General features: G+C 38.3%; 1 protein-coding gene across 3 annotated transcripts in view; it reads left to right on the forward strand.

Moving 5' to 3' along the window:
- Tango6 (transport and golgi organization 6 homolog) overlaps positions 1–27,605 on the forward strand; it is a 184,262-nt gene that overhangs the window by 120,526 nt on the left and 36,131 nt on the right. For all 3 annotated transcript variants that reach the window (XM_027933280.2, XM_071604246.1, XM_071604245.1), the window contains one exon: positions 18,704–18,855. In XM_027933280.2, coding sequence (XP_027789081.2) covers positions 18,704–18,855 — 152 coding nt within the window. The remainder of the gene's footprint in view (positions 1–18,703; positions 18,856–27,605) is intronic.

Below are 27,605 nucleotides of genomic sequence, written 5' to 3' on the forward strand. Positions count from 1 at the left end.
GGAGATATAATCCATCCAGCATCTATTTTTCTCATAGAATTGAAAGTCCAAATGAATAGTATATATGAATCACCTACAAATTCATGAGTGTCGTTACAGAGATATAGTTACTACTGTATTAACTCCTATAGTAGGGTGCCAGATACAAAAGTAGAGAGGTCATACCATCTACAGTGGTAACCATTGCTCAGATAAATAAAAATCTGATACATGGACTTAACCTTGGCATGTTTTTACCTTTCTCTATTAGAATTGTGTACTGTGACCCTGGAGTCATAACTCCCTGAGTTTTGATCTTCACTCAAAACAGTGTAGACCCTATCTATACAATGGGGAAAATTATAGTAACTACCTGATAGGGTGGTTATGATTAAATATGATTATATATGTAAGGCATTCAGAACCAGTTGATCTTTCAGGGTCAGAGTGAAGAAATACTAGTTACTATTAGTTTCTTGTTTTTTTTTTTTTTTGTTTTTTTTTTTTTTGTTGTTGTTGTTGTTGTTGTTTTGAGAGAGAGAGAATGTTTTAATATTTATTTTTCAGTTTTCAGTGGACACAACATCTTTATTTTATGTGGTGCTAAGGATCGAACCTAAGCGCCCTGCGCATGCCAGGCAAGCGCGCTACCGCTTGAGCCGCATTCCCAACCCCAGTTTCTTGTTATTTTAAGTGAGTACATCTTATTCCTTTATTCTCCCAAGGCAAAAGCCAACCCCAGTAAGTATCCTATCAATCCACTATTAGATGTTGATCACCCTGTCCTACTTTGGGATAAAAAAAAATCAAAATCAAGTACTTTATTATATGGCAAATGCTCCACTAATCAACTTTATAATTTATAAGCATGTTCTCACAAAATCCTTGAAATGATCCTACAAGTTAATTCTTATTATTTCTAAAATTGCCATTATATAGGAAAGGTAATAGGTTCAAAGAAGTTAATGACTTCTCCAGGGTCATTCTGCTAGCTGGTGCTGGATCAGGGACAAAGATTCAGACTTTCTGATTAGAAAGATCATACCCTTAACTACATTGTAATAAATCCGTAGTTGTTTATTTACTTTAATTTAAAAAATTATTTTATTAGTAGGGACATTGTAAAAGTTGAATTGTGCTTTATAATTAGAAAACCAGATGCCTGATAATGGCATGTACTTTTAAGGGTAGAATGTACATTGTTGACCACAGTAGCAACAAGGGACTAATTTCTGTAACGAAAAGGCTATGGAGTTTTTATGTGTGGAAATTGCAAGTTTCAGCAAACTGTGGCCCAAGGGTCAAATCTACCTTGCTGCCTGTTTTTGTATAGCCTATAAGTTTAAGGATGGTTTTCACATTTTTAGATGGTTGGAGTCAGGGGAAACGAAGAATAATCTTGTGACATGTCATAATTATGTGAAAAGCAAATTTCAGTGTCCATAAGTAAAGTTTTATTGAAACCGTCATATTTTCTTGTTTACATATTTCCTATGGCTGCTTTTATACCACATTAGCAAAGCTGAGTAGTAGCAACAGAAATCATATGGCCCAAAGCCAGAGTATTTATTATCGACTCTTAATGGAACAAGCCTGCTGACCCTATTCTTAAGTAACCATTATCCAAGTTTATGTACATGTTTCTTTGGCAGTCCTTCATTCTTTGCTTTTCAACACATTTCTTTAGAAATTCTCTCTAAATCATTCTTATGTTCTTTTTTCTCCCCAAATCATGCTTTGTATCCCACTCTAAAAAGCAGAAATCTTACCTTTTATAATTAGATTTCTTTAAATAGATTAAATACTGCAGTTCTTTGCTAAAAATCACCAGCTTCAAGAGTCACTGGCTCAGTATATACAAGTTGCCAAGATGGTCTTTCTTTAAAGATAACAACATAATTATACTTGAATGTTTCAGCATTTTATTCCTCTGAGTTTTTTATTTTTAGTGTCCTCATAATTTTGTCTTATCATCTCACTCTCCTCTTTCATTTTAGTGTAAATTAAAGCATTCTTTTGGGTTCTGCTTCAGTGTACATATGAAAGAACACAGGATAGTGAAGCACCTGATTTGCTCTTCTCTTTACGTGTGTGTGTGTGTGTGTGTGTTGCTGGGGATTGAACCCAGGGCCTTGTGCTTACAAGGCAAGCACTCTACCAATTGAGCTATATCCCCAGCCCTCTCTTTACAATTTTTGAAACAGATTTTTGCATTCATTTTGACTTATGGATTTGGAAGTTAGTAATACAATCAACAATGTAAAAAGAGGATATTTCCTCTAGAAAGAAAATGTAACTTGATTTTTCTCCTGCTGGACTTGATGTTGTAGGAATTGATTTCCCCCTGTAGTTTAGGATGTTCTGTTAATAATTTAAGCATGAGTTATAGTCTGGAGGCCTCAGACTTTCTGAGTTGTATTTGTCAATATTAAGAGACTAACTCACTCTTTGGGCAAGATTTAATGAGTTTGAACATTTATGTAGCAAATTAAATTAGTTAAATCACTTGAATGATTTTTAACACTTTTATTATTACAGAATTGTAAATATTCTTCTTCTCTTAAGATACCTAGGTATTTTTTTCCTTTTTCATCTTTTAAGGTAATTTGCCATAAACCTAAAACTTTTCTTGCTGGACTTTACTTTCATCCTTTAAGAAAAGTTTTTAGATTCTGTTACTTCCTGGAGAATTCTTTTTAGGTCAACTAATCTGTTTTTCTTACCAGAAGAGTTGGTTATTGCAGATTTTCCTTGTATATACCAATTAAATCTGTCTTGGAGTTCCATGAGCTATTGATGGAATGAGTAACTTGGTTAATACATAACTGTGTAAGTCTTGGCATCTCCTGTTTCAAACTTTCAGTTTCTATGTTACTTTAGTTCATAGTTCATTGAGTTGCCAAAAATCCACTGATCCAAAGCATTTCCTGTACATTGTTTTACTCTGTCTGAAAGATATTTACCTATGATTCTTATTTGCACATCACTCTGTTATCTGAAGAGCCGAAAAGAAAACATCCTTTTGCAAGTTGACTTATAAAGTAGGGCCTCTACCTCTCCTTCAGTGCCCCTTGTCCATCTCTTTTTTCTTTTTCTTTCTCCTCTGTCATTTACAACTTCCATGTATAGACCCTTACCCAGGTTTGATCATCACAAGAAAGTAAACAAGTTTCAGAAATTGTCCTAACTTCAAATCTTTCTCATTTTTTGCCAGTTTGTAAAAAGTGGATGGCAGGTTTATTAATGGGGGATGTGTGTGTATGTGTGTTTGTGTATACGCGCACGCATGCGCGCGCTTTGCCACTAAACATGCTTTACTACGAAGCTACATCCCCAGCCCTTTTTATTTTGAGACAGGATCTAAGTTGCTTAGGGCCTCACTAAGTTGCTGAGGTTGGCCTCAAAACCTGTGATCCTACTGCCTCAGCTTCCTGAATCTCTGGGATCACAGGTGGCAAATATATTACTATTTAGTAAAGGGTAGATGACAACCTTCTATTGTGTTGCCCTTCCTGGGATAATTTGCATTTTTAATAAGGTATTTAATCCAAAGGAATGAAGTTTGAATTATTAAATAGAATCTGAGGCAATACATTTTGCTAATAGAAGAAATATTTGGAGGCAAGAAGTTTCTCTCTGAGTCTTTAAAACATTGTTAGAAGATTACTTGTATCAATGATAGTCACATTAACAAGGTTGTTTTTTTTAATATCTTGTGCACAGGGGTCTTCCCATGGTTTCATCTAAGCCTGTCAAAGTCATCTATGTACAATTTGCATCTAAATCACTCCTATGTGAGGGAATATAGCTCGTTAATACTCTCACCTAGCAAGTGGCAGGCCCAGGGTTCAATCCCCAATGCAGCAGAAATAAATAAATAAATAAATAAATAAATAAAAATCACTCCTGCTTATGTTGTCTGTGTGATAAGGTAGAATGAAACTAAAACCAGGAAAGGGAAAACAAAGAGCCCTTGAAATCTTTCCTAGCTTACTTCTAGTTCAGAGTCACCTCCTGGTTACATTACCTTATAAAGGATAACAGTTTGAATGAAAAAACAAAAGCAGCAGATCAAGTTAGCCATAGGGAGAAAAGTAGGTCCCAACATGTAGACACCAGTGGGGGAAATCTATCTAGGGACTACCCAACATTCCTGCCCAGTGACTACTGCATCCTGCCTGCCTGGCAAGCCTCATCAAGACTGAAGATGGCTTTGGCTCCAGCACTCTGCAGTGCCCTAATATATGCATCAGTATGGGAGTTTAGCAGCTTTAATAACACCATTTATCACTCATCTCCTCTTATTAGGAAATCAGAAGTGTTCAGATCTTTCTATACTTTTGAAAATAAGAAAGAAAAGGGGAATTTTTTTGTTCTCTTCAGGCTACAATGAAAAGGATCTCAACCCTTTAACCATGACTATTAAGTGACAATTCTGGTGTTTGCCTGTGGACCAGAGATGCTTATTCCCAATTATGTGTTTTTTGTTTTTGTTTACGCCATTTTTAAAGACATAAGTCACTGGCTTCACCCCTACCCATGCCTTCTAAAGTTAAACAAAGAAATATGGAAATGGGAAAATGGTAAGGACTATGAAATGTCAGAGATGTGGGGCAATCGGTTATTTGCATTTATGTCCTTTGTTTTAGAATGGAAGTTCCTGCTGTTTTTAATGTAGAGCCCAGTAAAGGTGCTAATGGCAGTAGAAAGAGCCCTCTGCCTAGGAGATAGGAATCTGGTTTTGAGAACTTTACTTTTCAGTGGCTATGTAACCTGGGACCAGTATTTTTTTTTTCTTTCTTTAATACTTTTTTAGTTGTAGACAGACAAAATACTTTTATTTATTTGTTTTTATGCAGTACTGAGGATGGAACCCAGTGCCTCACACATGGAATGCAAATGCTCTACCAGCTGAGCTACAGCCCCAGCCCCCAATCTTTTGTTTTGTTTTGTTTTACTTATTTTTTATTTGTGATACAGAGCTAGCAGTATTTTTGTTTTTAGTTTTGGCTTTTTCCCTACTACCTCAAATTCTTGTGGGGCTCAGACAAAATAATAGGCACATACATTCTCTGCATAAAGAGGCTTTCAAAAGCACACATCATTGGTTTAATTCCACAACATTGTATATCTGGGCTGCAGTGTAGCTACATATTTTATATTAACTAACATTTTCCACCTGTTCATAAATAGCTATGTGGAGAATGGGGGAAACCAAAGTCAGAAAAGAGATGATTTCCCCAGAGCTGCAGGGGAAATTCAAGGCTGAAAAGTAATTGTTAGTAGATCAGAATTTACCTATGAATTTTTTTAATGATGAATTTCATTAAAAATTAATTGCATTTAAATTATTTAATTCTCTAAATGGCTTTTGGAAAGGAAATCCTGCCTGTCAGGATCTGTCATGTCAATCTAATTTCCTTCTGACCTTGACAGAAATTGTAATCTCTGTTGACTCCAGCCCACACATGGCAATAAGTTGCCTTCATGAAACATTACAAGGAACTAGCAGTTCTCCTGCCATATATCTTTGAGTAATCAAGGAGAGTTCTAAGCCCTGAAATGTAGGAAAAATGAGTAATTATAGTAAGAACAAAAAGGACATGAAGAGATTTAGAATAATTTTTTATCTGCTGTTTCCTCATGGACTGAATCAGTAAGAATATTTCTACGAGGATAGGTGGCTCTCCAAGATGTCATCCTTAGGGTTCTATCCTTTAGTTCCCAAATAAATGGGAATCCCAATGTGAGAAAAGAAGTTCATCTGGGTCCTGCTCGCCACCCCCCCAACCCCACCCCTTTTTTTTTGTATTGGGGATTTAACCATGAGTACTTAACCACTGAGGCACATCCCTAGCCATTTTTTATATTTTATTTAGAGACAGTGTCTCTCTAAGTTGCTTAGGGCCTCACTGAAGCTGGCTTTGAACTCAACAATCCTCCTACTGCCTCAGCCTCCCTAGGCACTGGGATTACAGGGGTGTGCCACCACGCCTGACCTGGGTCCCTTTTTTAGTCACTGATTTAGTTAAGTCAAATGCATGTTGTATCCTTTGACCATTTCACACGTTTTCCCCCCCACCCCTTTTTTAACCAAAAATATCTGAAATCACACAGAAAGTACACTTTTAAGGAAAGGAAGGACATACTTGAACTAGTTAGATTACAGGGGGGTTTTAAAACCTTTAATTGAGATGCCAGAGCCTAGAAAGATAAGATTAAGACTCAAAGATCTACAGAAAAAGACTCCACTCTACTTCCATCTGACCCAGGAGAGGAAATGAAATAAAGAGCCGAAGAGGTTTGGATTGGACTTACAAAAAAGCTGGAGCACAAAGGTTTTTAGATTCTGGCAGGAGGTCTTAACTCTCCCTTGCTTAATATTTGTCAAATGTGGTTTGATGCAGCCATACCTACAGATGGGATATTGGACCAGATGGCTCATTATGTGTAGAACCTTCAGGAATCTAAATCTTTAATAAATTTCTTGACTCTGTTAAAAGACTTTTAAATTACACTAATTTTTTTAATAGAAGCACTAAAAACTATAGTGTTTTAAAAAATGTCTCCCATTAAACTGCCAGCTCCAAAGTAGTAAAGACTGAAATTAGACTGTCATCATTCTTTACTGATAAATAAGGAAGCAAAGATCTGTCAGTGTTGGGCACATTGACACACACCTGAAATCCCAGCATCTTGGAAGGCTGAAGCAGGAGGATTGCAGGTTCAAAGCCAGCCTCAGCAACTTGGCAAGGCCCTAAACAACTTGGTGAGACCCTGTCTCAGAATAAAAAATTTTTAAAAAGGACTGGGGATGTGGATCAGGAGTTGAGCAACTCTGACTTTAATACCAGGTCCCCCCACCCCCTACCCCCTGCCGCCACCAAATGAGTAGGGATGGAGCTCAGTGGAAAAGTGCCTCTGGGTTCAATTCCTAGTACCAAAAAATAATAATTTTTAAATAAATAATAAAAAAAAGATCTGGTAGAGCAATGCTAGTCACAAAGCAGTGAGAAAGCTTTGGGTTCTGTTTGACTAGGGAGGGCATGACACGGTTCCTGCAACAGACATATTACCAAAGAACCTGGGTCTCCTGCAATCCTTGTGAACTGTCATGTGAGATCAGCTCCACGCCTTCAGGCTCTGAACTTATGGAAGGCAGAGTTGTGTTTCATATCAGCTTCTGTTTATGCACATAGACCTCTTCTAGTATGTGAATATTTTTATATGAGTTGTTTCTTTTTTACCAGCTTCATTGAAATATAGGTTTTCCAGCCTTCCTTCTTCCCCTCCCACTCAATAATCACTTACCTTAGAAAAACAATTTTATTGAAAGATAAAATTTATATGCCATATAAGCCATCTATATAGTGTACAATTCAATGTTGTCTTTTTCATTTTCATCACCTTATTACCATACCCATTACCAGTGAGGCAATCACTAATCCCCTTCCTCCCCCCCCCACCCCCCCACCCCCGTCTTTCCCACTGAGCTATATCCCTTTCCCTTTTTACTTTTTATTTTGATAAAGGGTCTTGTTGAGTTTCTGAGGCTGGCCTTGAATTTGCAATCCTCTTATCTCAAACTGCTGGGATTACAGGCATAGGCCACCACACCCAGCTACTTTCTAAAGGTTTACCTATAGTAGACATTTCATATACATAAAATCACATAACACATGGTTCTTTTTGACCAGCTTCTTTCACTTAGCATAATGTTTTCAAAGTTCATTTATGTTGTGGCATGTATTAGTTCTTCATTCCTATTAGGGAGTAAATAAAGCATTGTATAGATAAATCACATTTTTTAATCAATTTATCATTTGACAGATATTTGAATTCTTTCCACTTTTTGGCTATTATGAATAAAACTGCTGTGAACATTTGTGTAAAAATTTTCATGAAGTCATGTGTTTTCAGTTCTTTTGAGTATATACCAAGGAGTGGAACTGCTAAGCAATATGGTAGCTCTATGTTTAACTTTTTGAGGAGCTGCCAAATGTTTTCCAAAGTGGCTGCACTATTTTACATTCCCAGCAGCAACGAACGTATGAGGAATATAGTTTTTATTGCTAGTGTTTGTTATTGTCAGTGTTTTTTATTATATCCCTCTCAGTGGTTATGAAGCGATATCACACTGTGGTTTAATTTGTGTTTCCCTAGTGGTTAATGATATTGAGCACATTTTCATGTGCTTACTGACCATTTGTATATCTTCTTTGGAGAAGTGTCTGTTTAGATCCTTTACTTTTTTTTTTTTGTACTACAGATTGAACCTAGGGGCGCTTCACCACTGAGCCCCATCTCCAGTCCTTTTTATTTTGAGATTGAAACTCGCTAAATTGCTTAGTCTGGCCTCGAACTGGCAATCCTTTGGCTTCAGTCTCATGAATCTCCGGTATTATAAGTATGAACCAACACACTCAGCCCTTTGCTTATTTTTTACTTGGGTTATCTTCTTTTTATTGTATTGTAAGAGTTCTTTATAGATTCAGGAAACAAGTCCCTTACAGATAATTATTTGCAAATATTTTCTTCCATTCCATGGGTTGAGTTTATCACTTTCCTTTGTTTTGATGGTCTTAGGGAACCAAACTCAGGATCTTGCACATGCTAGGCAAGTGTTCTACCACTGAGCTATGTTTTTAGTTTTGCCATGCTAAAGATTGAACCCCCAGCCCCATCTCCACCCCCCCACCCCCGCTTTTTTTTAATAGGCTGGACATTTTGTTTTGTTTTGGTGCTGGGGATTGAACCCAGGGGTATTTTACCACTGAGCTACATATCCAACCCTTTTTTTTTTTAATATTTATTTTTTAGTTGAACACAATACCTTTATTTATTTATTTTTATGTGGTGCTGAGGATCGAACCCAGGGCCTCACATGTGCTAGGCGAGCTCTTTTCTGCTGAGCCACAACCCTAGCCCCCATCTCCAATCCTTTTTATATTTTATTTTGAGATACAGACTCACTAAGTTGTTTAGGGCCTTACTAAGTTGCTAAGGCTGGCCTTGAACTTGCCATCCTCTTGCCTCAGCCATCCCAGTTGCTGGGACTACAGACATGCACCACTGCATCTAACAATAATAAGTTTTTTAAATCAGGAAATGTGAGCCCTCTTTTTTCCCAAAAAGATTATTTGACTTTCCTGAGTCTCTTGCATTCTTATACAAGTTTCTGCAAAAACAACCAAAAAAAGGGTGACTAGAGTTTTGAGTAGGAATTGCATTGACTCTGTAAAACAACTCTAGGATATTGTCATCATCACAATATCACACCTTCCAGTCCATGAGCATGAAATATCTTTCCAGTCTACTTTTCTTGCAACAGTGTTACATTTCCTTTCTTAACTTTTTCCAAAGTATTTTATTCTTTTTGATGCAAGTGTAAATGAAATTTTTTTCTTAATTTCATTTTCAGATTATTTATTGCTAGTCTCAATATTAACTTTTGGCACTTGGTAGCAAGAACTGAAGAGATTTTTTAGGATATGTTAGTTGCATGAGGTAAAGTAAATTCCTTTCAAACATGTGATAAGAATGAAAAGGTATCATCATTTCTGAGTTGGTCAGGCCTCACCGTACAACATCTATGAACTGATGACCTGCTTGCTCTGTGAATATTGTAGAAAAAGACTCTCTTACCAAAGAATCTAGAAAGTTTTCAGTCATTCTGTGCATCTTATCATTCTATTTACTATCCTTGTTAAGTAGAGCAGTTCTAGTACTATTTGTGTTAACATTCATTTGGAAGAGAGGTTCAATGTCTAGAAGAGTATCATACCATTTGGCTGGAAGATTAGTGACTTGGCACTTCGAAGAATAAGGGTACACTAAAGGCTTTGCAGTAGAAATGGTCCAGCTGGAGGTTAATAATTGAGTTCTCCACACAAACTTTATTCTTATCAGGAACAAAGATTTCCACCCTCACTGAACACATGTATAAGTTCTAACTTACCAAACTCAAACAAGAATATTTCTCTAATTAACCCCTTCCTTGCTTTAAAAAAAAAAAAAAGGCATTATCTGTTCCCCTCATCGTTCAGATTTTTAACATCATGCCCAGTCTGTGATTTGATCCTGCCTATTTGTGATCATGGTCACCTCTCAGTGTGCCCTTTGTTGCAATCACCTGATACAGCTGCTGTTTTCTTAATATGTCATCTGTCTTACTGTCTCTTACCACCACCTTGCTCATATGCCTCTGCTGACACAGTGCATCTACCTGAAGCACTCTTATTGTCCATCACTATGAAAACTTTTTAAATTTTTTTTAATTTTTTAGTTGTAGTTGGACACAATACCTTTATTTTATTTATTTTTATGTGGTGCTGAGGATCAAACCCAGAGCCTCACACATGCTAGGCAGGCTCTGCCGCTGAGCCACAACCCCAGACCCCCCATGAAAACTCTTAACCAGTCTTTAAGATGGTTTTTATGGAGCCAGGCATGGTGGCACACACTCGTACTTCCAGTGGCTTGGGAGGCTGAGGCAGGAGGATCACTAGTTCAAGGCTGACCCAGGTAATTTAGTGAGACCTGTCTCAAAATAAACGGTTTTTCTTTGTTTTTAAGTAAATAAAGCTAATTTTATTTTTTCTACTTCTTTGAGTTTCCTGGGACTTAAAGATAGGAAAGCTACATTGAAAACAAAATAACAAGACCAAACCAAAAACTTAACTTGCAAAACTGGAAAATTCAGAAAGTAGAAAAAAAGATGAAAATGTTACCTGTAATTTCATTATGCTAGAATAAATTTTATGAACATTTTGACACATTTTTTTCTTTTTTTTTTTGGTTTGCTTTAGTAATGCACATTTTTAGATAGTTGGAGTCATGCTATACATACAATTTACTGGTTTTTTCCTTAAATACAATAACATAGAAAGCACTTGTATAGCTCAGTGGTAGAGTAAGTGCCTGGCATGTACAAGCCCCTGGGTTAAAATAAAGTTTTTTTTAAAAGGCTGGGGATGAGCTAGTTGTGGTGGTACACGCCCATAGTCCCAGCAGCTCAGGAGTCTGAGGCAAGAGGATCACAAATTTCCACCCTCCCCTCACTTCCACCCTCACAACTTGGTGAGACCCTGTCTGAAATAAAAGTTTTTAAAAAGGGATAGAATTTGTCTCAGTGGTTAAGTGCCCCTGGGTGGTTTAATCCCTGGTACCAAAAAATAAAAAATGCTGGGGATGTGGCAAAATACTCCTGGGGGTCCAATCCCCATTACTGAAGAAGAAAAAAAAAATTGTTTATGGGGTTGGGTGTGTAGGTCAGTGGAAGAGTCCTTGTTTAGTATGTATACACAAGGCCCTAAGCACCACACCCATAAACCAAATTATTAGATGCCGCCTCCTCCTTGTAGAGTCTTCCTCCAAAATAAACCAGCTGCCCTACTGCTCCTATTACTTTCATGGTACTTGGTACCTTTAGTTTTCTAGAAGTAAGGACAAAAATCTCTTGTTTCTAAATCTCTGGTGCCCATGGAGTCCTTCGCCCATTGTAAGTTCAAATTAAATGTTTTTATTGAATTGGCTAGATGGAAGGACGTTTTTACAAACTGAAGTTTGGAGATTAAATTCTAATAGCTTTTAGGGAATCTGCAAATTCTCTAAAATAACTTTAAAATTTTTATATTTTCATTTTAATGATAATTCTGAATTCCCTGGATCATTATAATCAAGTTGCACTATACAATTTCAGTGCCTATGTTTGTGTTTGAGAAACATTGGATTAAGACATTACGTAGAATGTATATAAACTTCTGATTATAGAGCAGCACTGACTGAAAGTGATCATTCAATCTTAGGAAAACAATTTACCCAGCTGCCCTGTAGCTAGGAATATAGGAAATCCCCTTAGTTATTTCCTGTTAGTAGATAGGAGAGAGTTGTTTTTAAAAAAAAAAAAAAAAAGTTTTTTTCTGTATTTATTTACTTTTGTCAAAAAAAAAAAAAAAAAGAAGAAGAAGAAGAAGGGAGAACCACCTCTGCCCTAAGATATTAACAGAATTTTATAAAAATTATGTAAGAGTATGGCCAAAGTGGGATTTTCTTTCTCACTCAGTTTTTCTCAGTATCACTTTTTTTTTTCCCCCAGTACTGGGGATTGAACCCACTAAGTACATCCCCAGCCCTTTTTTTATTTTGAGACAGGGTCTTGCTAATTTCCCCAGTATGGCCTCGAAATTGTGATCCTCCTGCTTCAGCCTCCTGAGTGTCTGGGATCACAAGCATGTAACACTGCACCCAGCTCTCATCACTTTTATGACCTCTTTCAGTGAACTAAGGGAGTGGCTGGGTCTTTGAAATCATCAGGTTTCCTGAAGTGAAAGTGTTAATTCATATTTGATGTTGATCCTTCACTATTTATCTCTGTTGCAAGTCATCTCATACACTTTATGGAAGAAATAGGATCTGATATGCATAAATGAACGTATTAATCTAAACTTCAAAATACCATTGAAAAGCTTGATGAAAAATCTTTTGAATCCTAATTTGTTAAAAGAATCTTTTCACAATGTTGTAATTGAGACTGTGATAGATTAAATTTTTTTCAGCTCTCTCTTTTCACTATGTACTTAATTTTTCACCTTCCAAAGCAACTTTTTTTTTTTTTTTTAATCAAATTTGTTCAAACAAATCTAGATTCTCCCCTGGCTTCCCTGAACACGCAGCTGTTTGATTCTCAGTAAGGTTGATTATTGCTGACTTCTTGAGAAGAACTGGAAATGCAAACAGCCAGTTGTTTGTATTAGCATTTTATGAAGTAAAACTATTGGAGCTAAACTATAATAAACCCCATTGACTAGGACCTAACCAGTTTTCTTGCTTTTTTTTTTTTTTTGTACCAGAGAACCCAAGGGCACTTTACAACTGAGCCACATCCCTATTCCTTTTTATATTTTGAGATGGGGTCTCACTAAGCAATTAGGACCTCACTAAGTTGCTGAGGCTGGCTTTGAACTTGCTGTCCCAGCCTCCTGAGTCACTGGATTACAGGCATGTACTCTAGGCTGGTTTCTAAAAGTGGACTTAGATTTACTGTTTCCTAGGCTGTTTAGTAATGCCTGAGAAAAAGATGATGGTGTCTTCAACTTCAGTTTCATGGATATCTCTTAGCCTAAATATTGTCTGTAGTACAAATGGAGGTAGGGAATGTGTAAATCAATATAGTTTTTTAAAAAATATTTATTTTTTTTAGTTGTAGTTGGACACAATACCTTTAGTTATTTATTTTTATGTGGTACTGAGGATTGAACCCAGGGCCTCGCATGTGCTAGGCAAGTGCTCTACTGCTGAGCCACAACCCCAGCCCTCAATACAATTTTTTATAAAAGTCATATAATATTTATATTTTTAAGGAGACAACAGAATAGTAATGAGTGTTCACCTTTGTTTGAGGGCAAGTGTGTGCCATCTTTCAGACAAAAGCTCTTGAAAATGATCTTGGAATCTGGCAGTTCAAATAAGTTTACACTGAAGCATAGGAACATCTTATCTGGATAAAGAAAAAGATTTAAAAAAAAGAGAGAGAGAGAGAGAGAGGGAAAAAAACCCTCTTGGATGGGATCATGATAATTTTGGTGATTAATCAGGACCTAAGAAATAGTGGGTATCCCAGGGCCCCACATTTTAATTCATAATTAAACGGGTTGCCCAAGAGTTGCAAAATATGCTCAGCATAAACCTCTTCACGCAAGCTGGTACTGTAAATAATTACTCACCTCTTTTTCTTTCTTTTTAAGTAGGTTAGCAGATGTATAAAGATGACTTAGCTCTTTGGGAAAGTCATATGTATATATGCTGATGTGGTAAGAGTCCTGTTGTATACCAAGTTATTGTTCCAATAAAAATTGTAATTAGAAAAAAGGAAAGTAAACTCGGTAACTTTTCTGGTATTTTTGTATTGGTAGACATAGAACTGACATAGAAGGGTTCTACAACTTTAAGGATCATTTCAGTTTTCATGATACATCAGTTAGAATGCTTTTGGCTGCAGATAACAGAAATTCCCGAGTCAACTGGCTTAATAAGGAATGAATTATTACATTTGACAAAAAGTCCAGGATAGGTAATTGTTCCACTCAGTGACATTTGAGATCCGTATTCTTTTCATCTTACTGCTCTGCCAACCTCGATTTATAGACATTATCCTCTAGTCCCCTATGGTTTCAAGTTGGTTATAACAACTCTAAGGCAACCCTAACTCACGTGTCCTTGTGTGATTTTTCTCAGTCTTGCAGCAGACTTTCTGTTATACCTTATTGTCCAGAACTGGGTCACATGCCCGTCCCTAAACCAGTTAAGGCAAAGGGACATGTGTGCCGTGATTTGCTTAAACCGACAGAAATCATGGCTGGGATCACAGAAAGGGGTGGTAAAAGGTTAGAGTGCTGTTTGAAGAGTGGGAGAATGCCAGTGAGATAGACACAACAAAATTTGACATATAGGGATTCCTAGAGCCAAATTACGAACTTTTAATGTAGGATTTTTAAATTCAGTACCCCTGTTGAATCGCAGCCCTGGGATCCCTTCTCTTTGACCAAGTGCATTTGTTTTATTTTCCATAGAAGCCTGGTCAGGGGAGCTCCTTCCTTGGGACTAGGGTAAATACAGTCTGTAGACACCAGCCACACAGCAGAGTAGAGTAAAGAGGAAAGATTAGTCAGAAGCTAGCAGAGCCCCAGAAAATGGGGGCAAAGCTATAAGTCCCCTAAATAACAAGAAGTTTGAACAAGGATGTGACAGATCTCATGTATGTACGTGAAGTCCAAAGGACATCCAATCTGCAGAGAACAGGACAGCAGGATGCTAAAAAATTCAAGGTAGATGCAGTGAGCACTCAGCTCTTCCAGTCTAGTACTTAGAAGACAAGGTAGCAAGTGGCTGCAGCTACAATGTAAGCTGTTGAGATGCCAACCCTCTTGCTAGCCCTTCTGGTTCTTAGGTGCAGTGTGGGTACAGGTTAGTAGACGGTACAGTTGGATGGACGCCCATTTTGAAAGGAATAAAGAAGCTCATGGAGGCTGGGGATTTGGCTCAAGTGGTAGCGCGCTAGCCTAGCACACATGAGGCACTGGGTTCGATTCTCAGCACCACGTAAAAATAAAGATATTGTATCCACCTAAAACTAATAAATAAATATTTAAAAAAAAGGAAAAAAAAGAAGCTCATGTAGGGGGGCTGGGATTGTGGCTCAGAGGTAGAGTGCTCACCTAGCATGTGCGAGGCCCTGGGTTCTATCCTCAGCAACACATACCTATGAGTAAAAAGTAAATATTAAAAAAAAAAAAGAAGCAGCAGCAGCTCAGGTAGGGCCAGGATTGACATAAATGGAACATTAGTTTGTAGTTTTGTTAGTATAATGGGTATGCTCTTATATGATGAGTCAATATAGGAAACAACAATATTATAAATGTCTATTGTCTACTGTTCTCCTTTCCCCCAGGTCATCATGCGACTTGTTCCTTCAGGTCTCCTGTGCTGAGAACTTTTCTCAGAGCCCTCACCTCCAGCTCTCAGTAACCGCCCCCTTCCATATTTTACTTCACAGCCATGGTTTCTTGTCTTTTTCCTCCACTAAAAGTAGGCTTCATGAAGATAGGAGCTCCATTTGTTTATTCATGCTATCTTATCTCAAGTACCAAGAATATGGGTAAAATATTCATTCCTCCAACTAAGATTTGCTGGATGAATGAATGAGATACCTCTTGGTATTCTTCCTAAATTCTTTCTCTTCTAGTGAATTGATGTTCCTTCTTTTATTGGATAATGAGACCTGTGTTTTCTGTTGCCTTTTGGTCTTAGCTACTAGGAATTACTAAATAAGTTTTATGTTCATTTGCAATAACCATCCTTTGCTTACAATGTCTGTACTCCTCTCACCCATCGTATAGCTTTTAAAATATTTATTTTAATGATGCATGGTTTCAATATTACTTATTGTGAGTTGCCTCAAATCTTTTGTGGAAAAAAATGAAGAGTGTATAATTGTAACCGAACTGACTGACTGAAGGGTACCAGAAGAAGAAGTCAAAAAAGGAACACTACATTTTGGGAGCTGGGTGAATAAGATAATGCTGTCTCTGTTATTAATAGAATAGAAACCAGATCAAACATTACTAATAAAGGTATCTCTGTGTCACCATTTTGGCACATTTCCCTCTTTTTTTTTTTTTTTGCTTCATCAATTTTTGGGTTTTTTGTTTGTTTGCTTGCTTTTTGGTTTTGTCTTTTTAATTAGCTTTAAGAGACATGTGTCTGTCTTGCTTATAACTGGTTTCCTGGAGCATAGGACACTATCTGGCACATTGTACAACTTAATAAATATTTGATAAATTAATAAATTAGGCTGGTGATGTAGCTCAGTTGAAGAGAACTTGCCTAGCATGCACAAGGCCCTGGGTTCTGTCCATAGCACCACCCCCCAAAAATAATAATAATAAATTAATTTAGGCTCATGTGTTGGCACATACTGTAATTTCAGCAACTTGAGTAACTGAGGAAGGAGAATCACAAGTTTGAAGCTAGCCTTAGCAACTTGGCAAGGCCATAGGCAAGTGAGACTCTGTCTCAAGAAAGAAAGGAATGAAGGAAGGGAGGAAGAAAAGGAAAGGAAAGAAAGGAAGAAAGAAAAGGACTAGGAATGCAGCTCAGTGGTAAAGCTGCTCTGAGTTCAATTCCCAGTACTGGAAAATAAAATAAAATAAATTTAGTATGTCCCTTTTTTGCCATTTATTTTTAAGTCCCTATATTATTAAACATTAACTTGTTTCTCATGTGTCCTTATCCCTTTCAACCTGTAATTTCCCTTCTTTATGGATTTCCAAAGTTTTTTCATTTTTCTGTGCCTTCCTTCCCAACAAGGAACCTTCTTTTAACCACATCAAACCCTTGCCCCAGGGCTCATGAATATGTGCCTTTCTTCTTTCCTGGGTCTCCTAGATCTTATTCCCCTGATGACTAAATGATTCCTCACCCTTGGATCACACTTAAAAATTGAAGGGACCAGAGAGATCTTCTTTCTAAATGACTAATCTTCACTTGGTCCAGAGAGGTAAAGTGAATTGGCTGAGGTCACACTGCTTGTTGGCAACAGTCCAAAACAAAAACACACACCTCTTAACTCTGGATCCACATCTCACACCACAGAATAAGCAAGCCCCTTCCTAGCATCAGAAATGGAAAGTACTATGAACAAAGTAGAATATGATTTTCCTTATAGTTGAAAATATGGGATATATGATAGGAGTTAGGTATTAGCGTAAATTTGATCCCAGCTCTTTTTTACTCTTGGATAAATTCTTTAGGCCCTCTTAGTGTATATTCTTTCTGTTTTTTTTCCCTATGCATTTGTATATTTAATATAGATATTTAAATCTGTAAGTTTGGTTTGTTAATAGTAACAGAAGTTGTGTGTATTCCTCATACATAAATAGAATATGCTGGTTCTATTGATTTCTTTCACTTAATGTCGTGAGGAGACCTTTCCATGACAGTGCATATACTTCTGTCTTGACTGCCCCACCCCACACTTTTTATTTGCATTGCTGAGAATGGAACCAGTCCCTGTGCATGACCATCTCTGCTGTTCCAGACACCATCCCCTCTCCAGCAGCTTATTGCACTATCTATCTTCCTAACTTGGCCCCTTGCTTCATCCTAGACACACACAGGCCCCACGGCATGTTGTCAACACTGCAGCCAGAGTGATCTCGCACTTCTCTGTTTAAAATCCTCCAAAGACCTCTCGTTTTACTTAGAGAAAAAGTCAAAGTCTTTATAGTGGCCTACAAGGCCCTTCAAGATCCACACCATACCCCAATCCTACACCACTCCTCTAGCCTCATCTTGTGCCTCCTCTGTCCCTCAGGTGTGCCAGGCTTGCTCCTATTTGCCCCTGTTCCTGTATGCCCCTCCCTCATATCCACAGAGCTGACACCTCACCTCCTGGACTGCCTAAATATCCATTTAGTGAAGCCTCCCCTTAAAATTGAAGACTGTCTGCATCTCCATTATTCCCTATTTCCCTTACCTGCTTTATTTTTCTCCCCATAGCATTTATGACTCTGTAATATACTATATAATTTAAACTGGAATGTAGGCTCCACAAGGACAGGAAACATTGCCTCCTGCATCCTGGCATATGTGAAGTATCTGAAACAGAACCTAGCACTCACTAGGCCTCTCAATAAATATTTGTCAAGTGAGTGAATTAATTTTACTTCTCCTGGAAGTGCCTGTCTTTCACCTCATTTTGCTTATCTGAACAGTGATAGTATAGGAAATATACTGGGCTGATGACTGGGGTCTAAACTGGAGGCCACATTTGCTATTTGTGTGACAATGAGTAAATGGTAGTTGTGTAGGGTTTGTGAAGGTTTATTAAGCTGTGTATTTATGATACATACATTTTCTTTTATATATATGTGAATTTTAAAATGTTCCCCGAATCCTGACTCTCTGAAAAAAAAAACCTCATGGGGAATATCTTCTTCACATTTTTTTATCTCTACATGTAGATTTTTTTAAAGGTAAAATTAGGATCCTGCTTGCTTGTTCACAAAACCATAACATGAGTTATTTTTCCAGAGCATGATTTTTAATGGTTGCCCAAATCCTTTGAAAAGTATAAGCATCTTTTGGTATGTTAATATCACTGTTCTTGGAATAAGGAGTTGAAAATTTATTTCAAAAGATTTTGATTTCTTCCTTTTCTCTACAGGGGACATGGTTTCAAAGTACAGAGAACCTTTGATCCACACCTTCCTGAGAGGAGTGAAAGATCCAGATGGTATGCACAGGGCCAGCAGCTTAGCCAACCTGGGAGAACTGTGCCAACATCTGGACTTCCTGCTGGGTCCTGTGATCCATGAGGTGCTTCTAATACTTCTTTTAGATTGGGAGTCAGTAGACTTGTGTTCTTTTTCCAGATCTGCCTCCCTGTAAGATAGAACGAGTAAGTCTATTAACTTCCCTAGTCTCTATTCATCTCATTATGTATATTAAAAGCTGTATTGGTTGACCACCTCTAATTCCAAACCCAGACACTCCAAACAAATCTGGAACTTTTGGAGCATCAACATGATGCCACAATTGGAAAATTCCCCACACCATAAAGTTTTGTTCTATGCAAAAATTTATTTAGAATATTATATAGAATTACCTTTTGGCTATGTGGATAAAATTCATGAAACATAAATGAGTTTTGTGTTTAGACACAGGTCCAATTTCCAAGATAACTCATTATGTATATGCAAGCATTCCAAAATCCAAAAGAAATATCTGATATCCAAAACAGTTTGGTCCTAACCATTTCAAAGGATATTCCAACCCTTTAGTAAGAATCTCTTAGTTACAAATAACAGGAAGTCAACTTACCTTAAGCAATGAAAGATGATTCACTAGAAATTTATTAGATGATTTATTCTGAGGTAACTAACAGAATTGAAGAAACCTTGAGAAAGGCTTTAGACCTTTACCCTAGGTCTCTGGGCTGTGTGAGTCTTATCTCTATTTGTAAAAAAAAAAAACTCTTTGTAAAAAAAAAAAACCTCAGGCTAATGCTCTGGCCCTTTTTGGTCACAAGTGCCAAATGAATCAGTTCAGACCTGATTCATACATTTTCTAAAACTAACAATCCTGAACAATATTCAAACATCATGATCTTATTTCTTTATTTTATTTTTATTTTTATTACTTTTTTTTTCTTTTTGTATCCTTAGAGTCTTCCCTTTCTCTGTCTTAAGGGAAGTATAGCATATTGGTGGCATGTGATTTGCTGTCAGAAATTTGAAGAAATTTTTTGGTTTGATTGATAAGAAGATTGATTTGATCTAGAGCAGATTTTTAACATTCAAAAAGTATCATCTTAAACCAGGCGTATTGGCCCATGCCTGTAATCTTGGGAAGCTGAGGCAGGAGGATGGCAAATTCAAATTATCTAGCCTTTCTGGGAAGGTGACAGTTGACTAAACACAGCCTCAGCAACTCAGCAAGACCCTATCTCTAAATAATATATTTTAAAAGGGCTTGGGATGGCTCAGCAGTAAAGCACTGCTAGGTTCAATCCCCAGTACCCAGCCTGCCAAAAAAAGAAAAAAAAAGTGTCATCTTTCTGGAAACCTACAGAATTATTGAAAGAAAAATAAATTGCCAGATTCTCTTGGGAATTGTAATAAATGAAGGCCCAACTCAACAATCTACTTACCTGTGTTCACTCGAGTGAATGATTCTAAGACTCTGACCATGGTTTCTTGATCTGAAAAATGGGATTGAATTACTGATGGTGTAGTACTGTTATAAGGATCTAGAGATGATATATATGCTTGACGTAATAATTTATTTAACAATTTTTACTGAGAGCCTACTTCATGCCAAGCAGTATTCTAATTACCTAAGATATCTCGCTCTTCAAAATAGACAGTGGTTCCTATCTTTGTAGAGCTTCCATTCCAGTGAGAAGAGACGGACATAAAGGAATATACATAATCAATCAATATAATATGTTAGATAAGAAGTAGAGCAGGAGAAGATGATCAGGATTGTAGTGTTAGGTGCTGGGGAGGTGGTAGTTTTAAGTAGGTATCTAGCCTTTCTGGGAAGGTGACAGTTGAGTAAACATATTTTGATGAGCAGCAAGGAAATGAGAAAAAGAGAGTAACCAGTGTCCCTCAACATCTGAAATATGTTAGGCCTATTGTTGGGGGCTGGGACTACAACCCCATTCTTCTGGGGATGGGTAACCTGGTGGAAGACACAATGATCAGTGATTACAGTGACAGCTGATGGAGTGAGTGGTGGGACATATTTGAGTATTGACAGAGATTCCCTGGAGAAAGAGCTGAATCTGGAGAACAAGTTAGGTAAGAAGGTGAGGGTGAGCATTTCAGCAGAGGGAGCAGCATGTGCAAAGGCATGGGGGTGAGGGTGGGGTGGGTGTTTAAGAGACCACGGGAAGATCCTGAAAGTTGAGTGGAGGAGTTGGGGTGGGGCTAGTTGTCAGCAAGAGCTAAGGCAAGAAAGGCAGGCAGGGGCCATGTCATGAAGAGCTTTGTTATTACATGGCTTCCTGGCTCACAGCAAGAATAAAGCACTGCTTATATAATCTTCCGAAGTGAAGTGCAAATAGGTAGAGGGCCATTTGCTTGCCATGAATGCTGACTCAAAGAGCACCATTCACAATCCTCAGACCTGTTTGTCTCAGTGTTCACCTCCAGGTGAGGACTGGAGCTGTGGAGGTATCTGCTGGGCACATCCCAGTCCAGAATCTCTGCCTGACTACTAGATACCTGGACTGTTTCTGCTGTATCATTGCCAGGAGTCTTCACAGTCATTAATAAACTGTAAGCACAACAAAGGCAGAACTATTCTTTATTCACCTTTTCGTACCCCCTAGTACATCGCAGTGCTTGGTTTGTTAGCTGATTGGCATCAAATGAAGAGGAAGGTAAAGCTGGTTGGGAAGACTAGTTCCTACAAGTTTAAAGAATACTCATAATAACAGGAGATGTAGCTCAGGAGTAGACACTTTTCTAGCATGTATGAGGCCCTAGATTTAATCCTCAATACCTAAAAAAGATAAAAAGCAAAAAATAGGACATAATACTCTTCTGAGTGCCTTATATGTCAACTGATCCAATCCTCACAGAGGAAACTGAGTCACAGAGAAACTGAGTAAGTTGCCGCAGGTGGCATGGTTGGAGTTTGAATGTGAGCAGTTAGTTCTAGAACTCATACCTACTCCTCTGTATTGTTTCTCAATAAGTGTTTTCAGTTCCTTTGTGAGATTGCTTTTGTGTTTTGAAAGTGAAGAGCACTGCCATATGAGAAAAGCTTCAGATAGGAAGGGTCATGTAGCTCTGCCTTAATAGAGCTTGCTTTTGGCAGTGAAACTTCAGAAGGCAGTATATTCCCTCTGATTTGAAAAACCAGGTGTTTCCATCCCATATAATTTCTGCCTCTTCTTTTTAAATGTTCCTTCTTATGTAGCATCCTACGCTTGCCTTGTCATCAGTGCCAAACCAGCTACCTTGGATGGACTGCAAGTTTGAACATGCTTGGAGGCGTGCCAGTTTTAGCATTTCAGCCATTACTCCTCCTATAGTCAGAAAGCTCTAGCCCATTCACATAGAAAAAGTGGGATTTTTGACATGGCTCTTTAGTAGTTCTTCATTCGTTTATTCATTCAACAAATATTTATTGAGCATGTGGTCTGTGCCAGTTGGGCATACAGCCAAGCCATGTGTGCAGTGCTAAGGACCCAGCTGTGAACACAATAAAGTCCCTGTGCTCATGGCCTTAACATTTTGGAGAGGAAAGATATGGAATAAACAAGTAAGCAGTTCTATACCATGTCAGGGATGGTACATCTAATAAGATTAGGGGCACAAAGGGAGCTTGTTGTACATGACTCAGAGGGACAAGAAAAGTTTCACCAATGAGTGACATTTGAGCAAAGACCTAAGGAAGCAAGGGGGTGATCAGATATCTGGGCAGAGAGCATTCCAGATAAAAAGCACAGAAGCCTTGAGGCAGGGAACTTCGAGGCCAGCATACCTGGAGGGAAGAGGGCAAGAGAAAGAATCATAGGAGCTGGCATTAAAAAGGTAGTAGCCAGTGGGGCTGGGGCCCAGCGGTAGAGTGCTCTCCTAGCACATGCAAGGCTCTGGGTTTGATTCTCAGCACCACATAAAAAATAAATGAATAAATAAAATAAAGGTATCATGTCCAACTAAACTAAAAAAAAATTTTTTTTAAAAAGGTATGGCCCGTCCAAATGGTGCCTTGTACAGACTTTTCTTGTGAGTAGGATGAGAAGCCAGAGCAAAGGAGTGAAATGGTCTAACTTATTTTTGATTACTGGGACTTCTTCTATGACAGTTCTTTGAATGTCTCATGAAAACTCTTTAAGCTTTGTAGTCTCAGAAATAGCTAACTCAAATGTGCACTGGTGGAGAAGGCACATTAACTTTGAAGAAACTCATCTTTGACTGCAACTTGAAGAAATGCTCCTTTGTGAGACTCCTTTGTGATCATGTTCCAGCAATACTAGAGGGCACAGATAATGGACCTAGTCTCTTCCCCTAAAGAAATCTCAGTAGAATATGAAATGGACAGTGGTCCAGAATTATGCAATAGAACAAGCACCAGCGGCTGAGGAAACACAGAGCTGGGACCCTAAGTTAGCATGCCAGGGTATTAGGAAGGTTACATTGATCAGGTGTTAGATAGGAAGATGAGGATGAGAAGCATGATCTTTTTTGATATAAAGTTTGACAAACTACCTACCTCAGTCTTTTCTGACATGATCTGATCTGAAGGTGTTGGCCCCTCCTCTAGCTGTGTAGCACATGAGCATCAGAAGAGAGCTGTCTTAATGTTGAATGGTTCAGCTGTGGGCACTGTCTGTGCCCCTATAGTGTTGGTTGGTAGGGAGGGAACAAAAAGTACAGGCTCACCCCTTCCACAGTCTTCACACTGGGAATTCAAGTTTTTCTTCTTTGTTGATGTCAAGATTTAACCTGTTTAGGGAGCATTATTTTTTCCCCTAACTTCTCATTCTTGCCAAGTGCTGTGTTGCTTAAAACCAAATCATAATGGGCTTTCATCTTTATCACGTTCTATAACATGTAAATATGATTTAAGTGAAGTGTAGTAAGAGACCTGTCCTCGATCCAACAAATAAGATGTGCCACAGGTGACAAGTTTATGGAGAAGTCTGGTTTTAATACTGTGCCTAAAATTCCACATACCTGAGCTTTGTGGTCTGATACAAAGCTACCACTGTGATCCCACTATGTGATCTAAATTTATTACCAGTTTTGCCACCTTCGGTGTAGTTTCCTAAATGACAGGGCCCACACAGTTTGAGGATTGTCAATACCTGAGCTGAGGAATGGCAGGTGTTATGGGAAACTCCAAGAAAGCCCAAGTAGACACTATAGTTTCTTTCCTGGCAGTGATTGAGTAAGCAAAGCTCATAATAATTATTGATTACACTGCCTTTGCTATTAAGGTTTCTTAGTTCTTGTCCTGGAATTTTCCAAAGTCCGTTTTGGGTAATTTGGTATTGGTGGTGGTGGTGGTGGTGGTGGTGGTGGTGGCAGTGTTTCCCCTCAGCCTTCAGTATTAGGCAAGCACTCTACCACTGAGTTTCCCCCCAGCCCTTTTTATTTTATTTTAAGACAGGGTCTCACTAAGTTGCTGGGGTTAGCATAAAACTTATAATCCTCCTGCCTTAGCCTCCCAAGTAGCTGGGACTACAAGCAGGTGCCACTATGGGTAATCTTGCCATTTGTATTATCTTTATTTTTATAGTTCTGATTATGCTTGGTGTGTGCCAGCTGTTTTAGGAGTGATGCTTTTCCTTATTTCTGTTGGCTCCTGTGAAGTGTTAAATTGCTTAAGCTGACCTTTAATGTTTCCAAAGCAGCCATCATCTTTCTGTCTGTGTGGATTTCAGAAGTGGATATGATTTATATGATTTACCCAGTGAAGAGAAAGCCTTCCATAATATCACTTATTAGATTAGGTACATTGACCCTTAGGGAAAGTGTCATGAAGATCACATAGAATCAGATTCTGCCATCTGGGAGGACTTAGAAACAGAGAATGGAAATATTACACCAGTTTATAAATTAGTAAAGACCTTACATCATCTGCCTATCATTCACCAAGGCTTTTAGGAGTGGAAGGCAGTGTTGAGTATGCCCTTGGAGCTGGAGGTGAGAGACTAGCTGTGAAGTGACTCATTCCTACTGGATAGATGGAAGAGAGCAGTCTGGCATTCTTCCTGCTTCTAGTGTTAGAAAAGGAGGTCTCTCTTACAGACCTCACATGCAGGAAAGCAGATATGAGCTGGCATGAGTATTGGAAAAGAAGGAGGCTATTCTTACTCTAGAGATATCTGCAAGACCATATTAAAATCCTGATGTCCAAAAGACACTTTACCTGAGCAAAAGTTGCATATTTCATAGGACTTGGTCCTGGTGGCAGAGGTTTGAGGAAGGTTCATGAATCTCTTCCATTCTCTGGCCTCTTCCGGATTGTCCAAGATATTTTATTGTAGTTGGGCTTTTTACAGTCTGGCACATTAGTCACTGGCAGCCTGTAGCAAGCAGGAGGCCATTCTAGCTGACTTCAGCAAGGCCTATAATTACCAGCTCCTCTCTCCCCTGTACCTTCAAGATGCTACAGGGATCAAGAATTGGCCTTCAAGGGAAAGCCCTTTGCCAACCAGGACACTTTTGCCTGGATATCCCAATTGTGGAATTAATGTGTCACAGTCAGAGCTAGCTTTATACTGAGAGCCTAGGCAGAGGCATGTCCCACTCAACATAGAGAGGCCAAACAGAGGAGGCAAAGACAGACACAGCAGGGTTCTAGATTAGGAAGCCTTGGTCTGCCAAATGTGGAATCATGGACCTAAGGTAAACAGGCAAACACTTGGGAGCCTCTGTGATGTGATCTTAGGCTGGCTTTCTTACATTAGTTATCAGACAGAATAAGTTAAACTTTAGTGTATCAAGAAGGTCTCTGACCTAGCTCTAACTTGTTTCTCTGACTTCAGCTCTTACCTTGTAAATACTAAGCCTGAAAGTGGAGGTAGCTATTATATTGTTGCCTGTTTGGAGGTGACCCAAGGAATTCCTCTGAGGACCTAATTGCTTCTACCGTTAATGCCAGAGGCATAGATGCTGCTGCTAAGCCTTAGGTTTGGGGTCCCAGGTCAAAGGCAGAAGCAGTTTACTGGGTCTTATTGGAAAATAGCCCCCAACAAATTGAGTTTTCTGGAGTTTCTCTTTCCTTGGAAACTGCAGGTTTGTCTAATAGATGCACAATTTGATTAAATGCCAGTGCATCACAGATGCAATTGTATTTAAGAACAAGCTATTTCTTCTAATCTCTTTGCCACCACTGATTAATTAGATACTTTGAACTATGCCCAACTGTTTGAAAGCTGTGAAAAATACAACCTGCATAGTGAAAATTTCTGTACAAGCCTATTCCCTCATTTGTGCCTGTATTCACTATTCTTTAAACATAATATTTATTTATATGCATTTCCAAACACACAATCTGGCTATTTTCTTGTCATGGTTAAAAATACCTCTACTGATAGCCAAGAAATACATGCACACAGTAAATCCAGTAACCAAAGTATCTGAGGGACCAGCTGTGAATAATTTAGACATACCTTTAGATTGTTGCTACATCAGTCATAATTACAAAAGTTGTGCTTTTTCTTTTTAAATCTTATATGAGTACCTTGGAAAAGTTTGTTGTTGTGTTTATTGTTATTATTGTTGTTAGTGGTGTCTCTTTGTTGAAATTTTAGAATATTTTTATGTTTACAAGGAGCTAAGCAGTGATAAAGTGGTTGGTACAAAGTATAGAAACTGTCCATTTTATGACACACGTAATTATTAGCTATGTATGTGGCACCATGTTTTGTAAGTACTTCCTTTTCTGTTATACAACTGTCTTTGAAAGCAACTGAGCCCAGAAAGACCTATTCCAAAATGAAGGCCAGGCAGGGAGTCTCTGAAACTGGCCCCTGCTGACTTACTGGGGTATATACTAGATATATAGGACTGGGTGTCTACACATTCATACCAAAGGAGATCAGTTTGAATACTTCTCTATTTCTGTATCCCTGGGTTGAAACTTTTATCAATGGTACATTCTTTTTTATGTCAGACCTTGAACTATGAAGCCTCCTTAGCTAAATCTCCAGGTTCCTCATTCCCTAGAAGCAGCTATGCTTTGGACTATGGTTCCTTCCTTTGATTTTATGTCCCCAAAGGGGACACATAACAATTTTTCCACTTTTTTTTTTTTAATTTTTTATTGTTGGCTGTTCAAAACATTACATAGTTCTTGATATATCATATTTCACACTTTGATTCAAGTGGGTTATGAGCTCCCATTTTTACCCCATATACAGATTGCAGAATCACATCAGTTACACATCCATTGATTTACATATTGCCATACTAGTGTCTGTTGTGTTCTGCTGCCTTTCCTATCCTCTACTATCCCCCCTCCCCTCCCCTCTTCTCTCTCTGCCCCCTCTACTGACATTCATTTGTCCCCCTTGTATTATTTTTCCCTTTCCCCTCACTTCCTCTTGTATGTACTTTTGTATAACTCTGAGGGTCTCCTTCCATTTCCATGCAATTTCCCTTCTCTCTCCCTTTCCACTTTTTAAAAATTTTATTTTTGCAGTACTTTGGATTGAACCCAGGGGTACTTTAACACTGAGCTACGAGCTATGTCCTCTAGCCTCATCCCACCTCACCCCACTTTTTTTTTTTCCTTTCTGGTACCAGGAATTGAAACCAGGAGTACCTAACCACTGAGCCACATCCCCAGCCCTTTTTAAATTTTTTTATTTAAAGAGAGTCTTACTAAGTTGCTGAGACTGGCTTTGAACTCACCATCCTCCTGTCTCAGCCTTCCCAAACCTCTGGGATTACAGGTGTGTGCCACCATGCCCACCTCCCCCAGCCCTTTATATTTTTTGTTTTGAGTCAGTGTCTTGCTAAGTAGCTTTGAAATTGTGATCCTCCTGCCTCAGCCTTCCAAGTAGCTGGGATTACATCTACCTAATTTTTCCCACTTTT

This window comes from Marmota flaviventris, chromosome 18, assembly GCF_047511675.1.
Source record: "Marmota flaviventris isolate mMarFla1 chromosome 18, mMarFla1.hap1, whole genome shotgun sequence".
NCBI lineage: Eukaryota > Metazoa > Chordata > Mammalia > Rodentia > Sciuridae > Marmota > Marmota flaviventris.